The sequence below is a fragment of the Bombina bombina genome, chromosome 4, assembly GCF_027579735.1.
Source record: "Bombina bombina isolate aBomBom1 chromosome 4, aBomBom1.pri, whole genome shotgun sequence".
Classification (NCBI taxonomy): Eukaryota; Metazoa; Chordata; class Amphibia; order Anura; family Bombinatoridae; genus Bombina; species Bombina bombina.
Window position 1 is genome coordinate 152779958 of NC_069502.1, and position 7689 is coordinate 152787646.

Genomic DNA, 7689 nt, shown 5'->3' on the forward strand with positions numbered 1-7689 from the left:
AGTGTATTCATGTCCCTTTGATACTAAACCAGTGCTCATTTCTGACTATGTATTTAACATGTGCAAACAAAGTTAAACACACAGTTAAAGTTGAGCTACAGGTGAGCTCCTGTGCAGTTCCTCAGCTGTATATGACTGGTGATTGGTGTATTTGTATATAGGCTACTCCTAATGGATTCATTGTGTCCTGCAGGGCACTTGTGGTCACACTATATTTTACCCCTTTGCAGATGCTAAAAATCACATGGGTAGAAAAGAAGCATGAATTTAATAACGATGTGTGGTAACAAATTATAACTTTGTATTATTAAACTAGACTGCCCCTTTAATGACAATGTGTTTGAAATAAAGTTTTGTTGCTGGCTCCAGAACATATGTACTCGTCTTTATATTAACGCCACTTGCAATGTGTTGAAATTGACATAACACAGTCATCTCATTTTGTTGCTATTTATTTTCATAAACATGAGGTATTTCAAAGTGCTATAAGGTAAAGCACTAAAATGTACATTGCTTGGAAATTAAAAAGAAGAAAAGAAAAGAGAACACAGAACCTTAAATTTTAACCGGTTCCATGTACCAAACATGAACAAATACATTAACAGGAAGAAACAGACTAAGAAAAAAGGCATATATAATAATTTTCTTTACAAAAAGTTCTTAGTTCAAAAAAGTGATAAAGTAATATCTACTCAAAACTTTCACAACTCATTTTCATACGAAAATATAAGTATCAAATTTAGTTATGTATCATCGTCATACTAAAGTATACAGGCAGTGTAAGAATTAGTACAGTACATAACAAGAAAGTAACAATATATTTGTATACAAAACATGCTCCTCAAAAATTGAGGTATTACAGTACTTAGGTATGCACTTCCAGTATGATATTGGTCGTGTGAGCTACCCAGTATAGCCCCATAAAATGTTAAAAAGTCAGGTGTATAAATGGTATTTACATAAATTTCCCCAGAGGTACAAGCGCTAACCCCTAAGTAATATCAGTAATAATTTGAGCACCAAAAAAAAAAAAAAAATATGTATAGAACAATGAATTATACAAAAACATTCTGATGTAAATCAGCAGCTCAAATGCTCACAACATTAAGAAAAAACATCTAAAAAAAAAAAAAAAAGTACACTGGTTAAAAAAAAGTACAATAAGTCATTTGGCAGTCTCTTTAACTCATGAAAATATCATCCAGTTGTCCAGAAACCGAGAACCAAAAAAATGTAAGAAACTGTATTGCAAACTGCAAAAGTGAACTGGACTGAAATTAAACCAACATTCGTAATGTCAAAACTCGTCTCGCGTTAAAGAATCAAAAAATGTGCAAAGTGGCAGTGAGAGTTCAGGGTAAATTGTAGAAGATTTAGCAAGTCCGTATGTTTTCTACTTTTTTGAGCAACTGTTGATGCCTTATTTGCAATTTCTCTTTTTCGTGTAACAGTTTTTGTTCATCTGACTGTAGGGAATGAACATATTCAGTGGCTTTTTTAAGGATAACAACTTTTGCTGCTTTGTCGTTTTTAACAAGTTCTGGAACATGGTCCCTTAATGTGAGAAAGCTCGATCTCAAATCATTGCGGCGCTGACGTTCCAGTATGTTGTGGTTCCGCCTCCTCTCACTATCTTCTGAGTCGTAGTTGCGAGGACTGGAGCTTTTCGACTTTGGTTGTATCATGCTCTTTGCTAGACGAGGCGTCTCATTTTTTTGCTTTTTTTGAGGTGGAGCTATTTCTTCTGTTTCCACATATGGCGATGGGGCTGCGTAATTGTGTTGTTGGTGAACAGGGGCGCAACGCTTAAGAATCACTTCACTCTGTGTGGTCTTTGCTGAGGCAGAGTTGGAATTCTTCGAACGTACAGTAATTGTGAAGGATGTAACTGGCTTGTTGGAAGAGGCGCGCCTTTTCTCAACTGTTACAACATCAATTTCTTCTTCATCTTCTTCATCTTCTTCATCATCTTCGTCATCTAAAAAAAAAAGACACATTCAGAAGTTACTTATCATGAACCTATTTTCATTTTGCATTTGCAATAAGGTTAATATCTTCAGCTACAAAAAAACAAAAACAAAGCATTTTTAATAGATATTAACTATATACTGTAGGTACAAAACAGGATGCAGACAGAAAGTGTTACAGAAGTGCATTCGTGGTCACAATTATTATTTTAAGATCCTGGCTCCTAGATTTTGTTTCTACAACTGGACCCAAACTCCGCAAACCATACATTGAAACATTAAAATGCTCATATTGTAGATCTCTAGAACATATAATTCATAATCCTTTGCTAAAGAATTTTAAAAGTAAACAAATACTGGTTTCAATACACCTAGTTTACTTAAAGTGTCCCAATAAATTCTACAAGACTGGCTGGTGATGACACTTTAAATTGATAATCACACAATAATGTCTTCATTAGCTACATTCTGTACATATATAAGGGGTGCAGATAGACAGATAACAATTTTTTTTTTCTACTATATGTGGACTCAGAGATTAGATGTGATTTACCCTAGCATACGGCATCTATAACTACAAAATGGCATAATAATACAATTTGCTAGACAATAAAAAGGTATCACAAATGAGTTTAGGTTAAATATGGTGGCATAAATAGCTTCATGAAAAGCACAAACTGGAGAATTACTTGGGGGGTAAAATATATTAATTCTACAAATCATCTGACTGTGACTAGAAATCCAGACAATCACTGGATTTGTTCTTTGGCAGAATGTGTAACTGCTCAGATCTGTAGGCCCCTTTAAGCCAGAGATTTGGTTTTCTGCCAAGAAGACAGCTGTTGGGAGGAAGTGCTTCCTCACTCAAAGCTGTCAAGGCGCAGACATGAAAGGGACTAAAGCCAGTTTATGATGATAGCCCTATGTGCACAAATAAGATCACTTGTTTAACAACTGACTTTATACCACTCTTCAACTTAACAAACACACTGAACTGGTTTTTCCTCACCACAGCATCAATGATGGCACCAAATAATCCAATCCACGTCAAAAAATGCAGTTGCTTCAGCATATCTGCAATACATTAAACTGCCCTAGTGCTAATTAGTAGGCCAACCTGATAAATTGGATACTCTGTTTGGAAATATGGTAGTGTAATTCTGCCTGAGAACCTGCTGTTTAAGTTGCCAAGCATCTGTTGCTAGTAACTCACATGATGGGATTACCTTTACATATACAGTAACCCGTCTGCTTCTTTAGCTGCCTAAAAAGGTCTTGCTCATTCAATGAGCCCTTTCAGAATAATAAATAAAAATTAAATAAATAAAAAATACTGCCACCTGCTGGCTTTTTAAGTATAATAAACCAACGCAGAAGGCCTTTCAGATCTGTATGTGCAACATCAGTAAGGTCACACTAAAAGGACTCTATGTGATGACAAATAATAAGGTCAAAGGAATAAGGATTTTTAAAGCAGCAAATTAAAAAAGGGAATATAAATAATAAAGTGACTTTAGAAATTGCAAGGAATTTTGCATACAAACTGTGTCACCTATGAACTAAACATAACATTCTGAGCAAATGAATTTGGTTGTGACTGTATAACTGCATTCAGGGCTGTGAAATGTACAGCAGCACTCATTATCTGGCAATTAGTTAAACCTATAGTGTGTGAAAGTGTCATTTTTAGAAAGCAAGTGGCATACAATAGATCCTTCTTATATGACAACTTCACCAAGCATGATCAAAAACCAGGATCCAGTAGAGAGCAAAATTCATATTATAAAAAGCAAACAAAAAAGACAAATTTATGTAAGAAAATAATAAATAAATTGAGAAAACTGCAAACTCTATCTCAATAAAATGTCATAAATCAGTAATGTACTAAACACACTTAAACAAGCACACTATTTTTTAAATATGTAGGTGACAAAATAAATTATTTGTAACAAAGAAATTTGAATGTAACCTTTTACTCTGAGAATGATTTGCTACTGAATAAAATGTCAACACATAAAAACAAATATTTAAATGAATTCCAAAATCTGGGTTCTAAGATGCTCTATTCACCTTTTAACACAATACTGTACTGACAATTTGGAAGGAAGCAGCTCCCCAGCTCAGGTTTGACCCAAGAACAATCACTGCCTTATACACAGGTACTGACTACTCCCAGCTATCATATACTTAGTCTTCAGCAGACACATGGACCCCCCCCCCCCCCCCCCAGTATCCCAAACATTGATAAATATTTACCAGATTCACTGTGGCTTTCATCCCCAGAGCTGGAGCAGGGCTTGGCACACACCTTTCCTGGTACGGTCGCAGAAAGTGCTGGCATAGTGGCCACAACGGTATCACAGCTCCCAGAGCTCCCCTTGCAACTCTCTCCCTTATTTACAGGGAAGGGAAAGACCACTGCAGGGTCCACACAGTGTGATGCAGGATTGTCCTCCACTGTCCGGGGCACAGTGCCTGCAGGCGGGCTGGGCAGCACTGCACTCTCCTGTGACCCAGTTGCCTTGCCCAGCTTCTCACTGACTGCCCTCTCCAGTTTCTCCCTGGCAGAGAAGCCACTCCACATGCAGTCTTGGATAATGATGGACTTAAGGTTTCCTGGGGACAGCCCCAGCTCTGTACCCTGTAGAAAGCCCCAGCCAGAGCCCCCCAGCAAATCAGCCTCAGGGGGTATCAGCAGCAGCTCAGATGCCCAGTCCAAGGCATCCTCTCCGGGTAATCCTGGGGACAGAGGGTCACTGTGCAGCCCGGCACGGCTGGGGGACAATGGAGGAGTGGGCAGCAGCTCAAACTTCTTCCAGATGTCCTCCCCTGGGGGAGCAGAGTCTGGACCACCCAAATAAAAATCATCCTCATCTGGGTAGAAACAAGGCTGCAGCGAGTCAAACTCTAGATCCGGATTCCTGCTCACCACCCCTGGCATCTTCCTTTGTATACAGACTGGCAGACTGATGCTGTGATACAGGGAGGGCTGTGATCCAATGATGCTGCAAGTGTCTAAAAAGGAGAAATGGTACAAGTCAGATTTGCACAATGCTAAAAATTGTTTTTAATAATATATATATATATATATATATATATATATATATAATCAGCAGATGTAAAAATATATGTAGTAAATTAAAGGGAATCTAATGCATTGATTTTGGGGTTACTGCAGCAGGAAAGGTGTCTGGGGAAGGGTTCTGCACCACTTATTTTAAACTCTTTCCAAACCCCTTCATATACTGCACAAGGGTCAGCTACAAATAAACCATATAACAAGTAACTACATCATCAGTACTATTATAAATAATAATAATACATATCACACACTACAGTATGTTAGAACAGATATAACAGCAACAGCATCTCATAGAATGTGATAAGCAGAAATATATGGCATGGCAACAAAGTCTCACACATGGTAATATGCAAAAATATAGCACATAAACTACTTCTGACCTACTGCAATTTAAATAAAATACAATAACATGAATAGTGTAATTTGCCAAAAATATAAAAAAAGACAATCACACATTGCAATAAGCAATATGGACAAAATATTATTATTATTAATAGTAATAATATTCATCATCTTTATAAAACGTTTACACCTTTACTACAAGTTTAAAAAAATATTAAGAGAAATTGTATCTCAAATAATGCAACATTAAAACCCCCCATCAAATAGCAATTATCTTTTTCCCCTTTACGAAATACAGACGGCATTATGTCTGCATCTGACACCACCAGGCATTTCTTTAAAATTGGAACGAATGCTTTGTAATAAGTATTATGTGTACATGCTGTAATTAGCATAATAAATAAATGAAACACAATGCTCTGCATTACGAGGGATGGTACTGTATACTGCTGGCAGAATACAATCTTACCTCTTTCTTAACTCTGCAGCCCTCAGCCTCCTGCACTTGCACACAGCAGAATGTCACTGCTGCACTTTGTAGCTGCTGGATATTATTAACCAAAAAAAAAAAAAAATGACACACCCGGGAGAGAGAGAAAAAAAAAGGAGGAGGGGCAAAATAAAAACAGACAGGGAAAAGAGACAAGACCCAATTTCACCCCACCTCCTTCTTTAGTAATCCAGCCCACCTATTTCCATAAAAAGCCTGGGTGGTGCTGCAGATTTTCGCGCCAAAATGCCTCCCAGCTTCATACTCCTTTTTCTCTCCTAGAAATGTGAAACTGCTGCTTATCACCCAATAGGTTTCCGGCTCAGAGGGGCAGCAGACCGTGTGCTTCAGCTTTTTTTTTTTTATCCTTTTTTGAAAGAGGCAAATGGGAAGGCTTTTTCTTCTTTTCATACTCTCTTTTTTTATTATACAAAAGGGTGTGTGAATTGCAGAGAGCAGGAGATGTTGCTGGCCACACAGCCTGCAGAGCAGGGGGAGAGATCTGGTTTATTGCAGCGTGAGATCATTGTGTGTCTCAAGCCTGGGGTCGTACAGTGCTACTGCTCTAACATTTTGCATATTTTATGTGTTAGTTTAGCATCGTGTGTTTCCTTTTAGTGATCATTTTCTTGCTCTGTGACTGTGCAGCATTCAAGTTGCACATGTACTGCAGCAATCGGTAATATACTACTGCAGACAGTCACCTTGGGAGGGGGGGGGCAAACCTTTTTGAGAATTTGTGCCCAAATTGGCAATAACCTTCAAAAAAATGCTGTATGTCCCTGATACATTTTTTTAATTAAACTTTATTCTAACCCCTTTAGAGTCATAATGCTGCAAATCTGCTGCAATATACATTTGGAACAATGATTTGATATTTTCTCTTGCCTCTACTTGTCACTTTTTCCAATGACTGTATTTTTTTTTTTTAGCTTTGATGTTGCCTATGCATTGTAGTAACCTATAAGCCTTATAAGTATCTGACAGATATTTGTATTTTGGTGAAACCAAACAGCTTTAGTTGTTCTTTAAACTGCCCATTTATATACATTTAAAACGCATTATATTCTTTTTTTTCTCTGTCTTCATTTTTACACATTAATTCATGGTCATGCGTTTGGTGTTTGTAAATATTATGATCATGTGACATTTGTTAGTCAGAGCTACTGCTATAGTATTTTTATGCTTTACTATATGCAAAAACGTCCAAAACATAATTTTTTATCTGCTAACAGAAAATAGTTGCCATTTAAGCAGTAAAGGGTATGTTCATGTATACATAAATAAAAATATATATATGTGTGTGTTTTGAATGTATAAAATAACTAAATATAAAATATGGAAATAAAGGGTCCTTAAATTTTGAAGAATTTGTAATTATTTAATTAAACCATAGCTACTGGATAAATTAATTATAATCAGTAAATTTTGCCTGTTGTAATCTGGAAGATTATTTTTATTATTATTAGTTGTTAACTTTACAACTACAATGTAATTTACTCAAACGTTACAAACCCTAAACCAAAAGGCACCTTACAACATTAATTTTTTAGCTGTTGGTTGTCAAAAAAAAAATCTCTGTGGCACACAGTGGAATAAAAAGAAAGGCTATGCTGCCTGTCATATCCCACATATTCATGTATTTGTGTGTGTGGGCTGATGAAAGGAAGGTACTGGCTTCTGCCCTGGAGAGGGTTTTAGACCACACTCCCTCAACATTAGCAATTTTGTAAATAAGCAATTAGCTGTTGGACCCTAGTTCTCTCTGGGAGGGTGACACCTAGTGGATGCTTGAGGCAGCCCACCAT

At 36.9% G+C, this 7689-nt stretch overlaps 1 protein-coding gene across 1 annotated transcript; it reads right to left on the bottom strand.

The window, feature by feature from the left end:
- Positions 1 to 436: 436 nt before the first annotated feature.
- On the bottom strand, positions 437 to 5916 carry MYCN (MYCN proto-oncogene, bHLH transcription factor). Its single transcript, XM_053708938.1, has 3 exons — positions 5861 to 5916; positions 4224 to 4982; positions 437 to 1978 (listed from the first exon to the last, which is right to left on the bottom strand). Exons 2-3 carry the CDS (start codon positions 4906 to 4908, stop codon positions 1374 to 1376), a joined length of 1290 nt encoding a protein of 429 aa, XP_053564913.1. The 5' UTR covers positions 4909 to 4982; positions 5861 to 5916; the 3' UTR covers positions 437 to 1373.
- Between the last annotated feature and the right edge of the window lie 1773 nt (positions 5917 to 7689).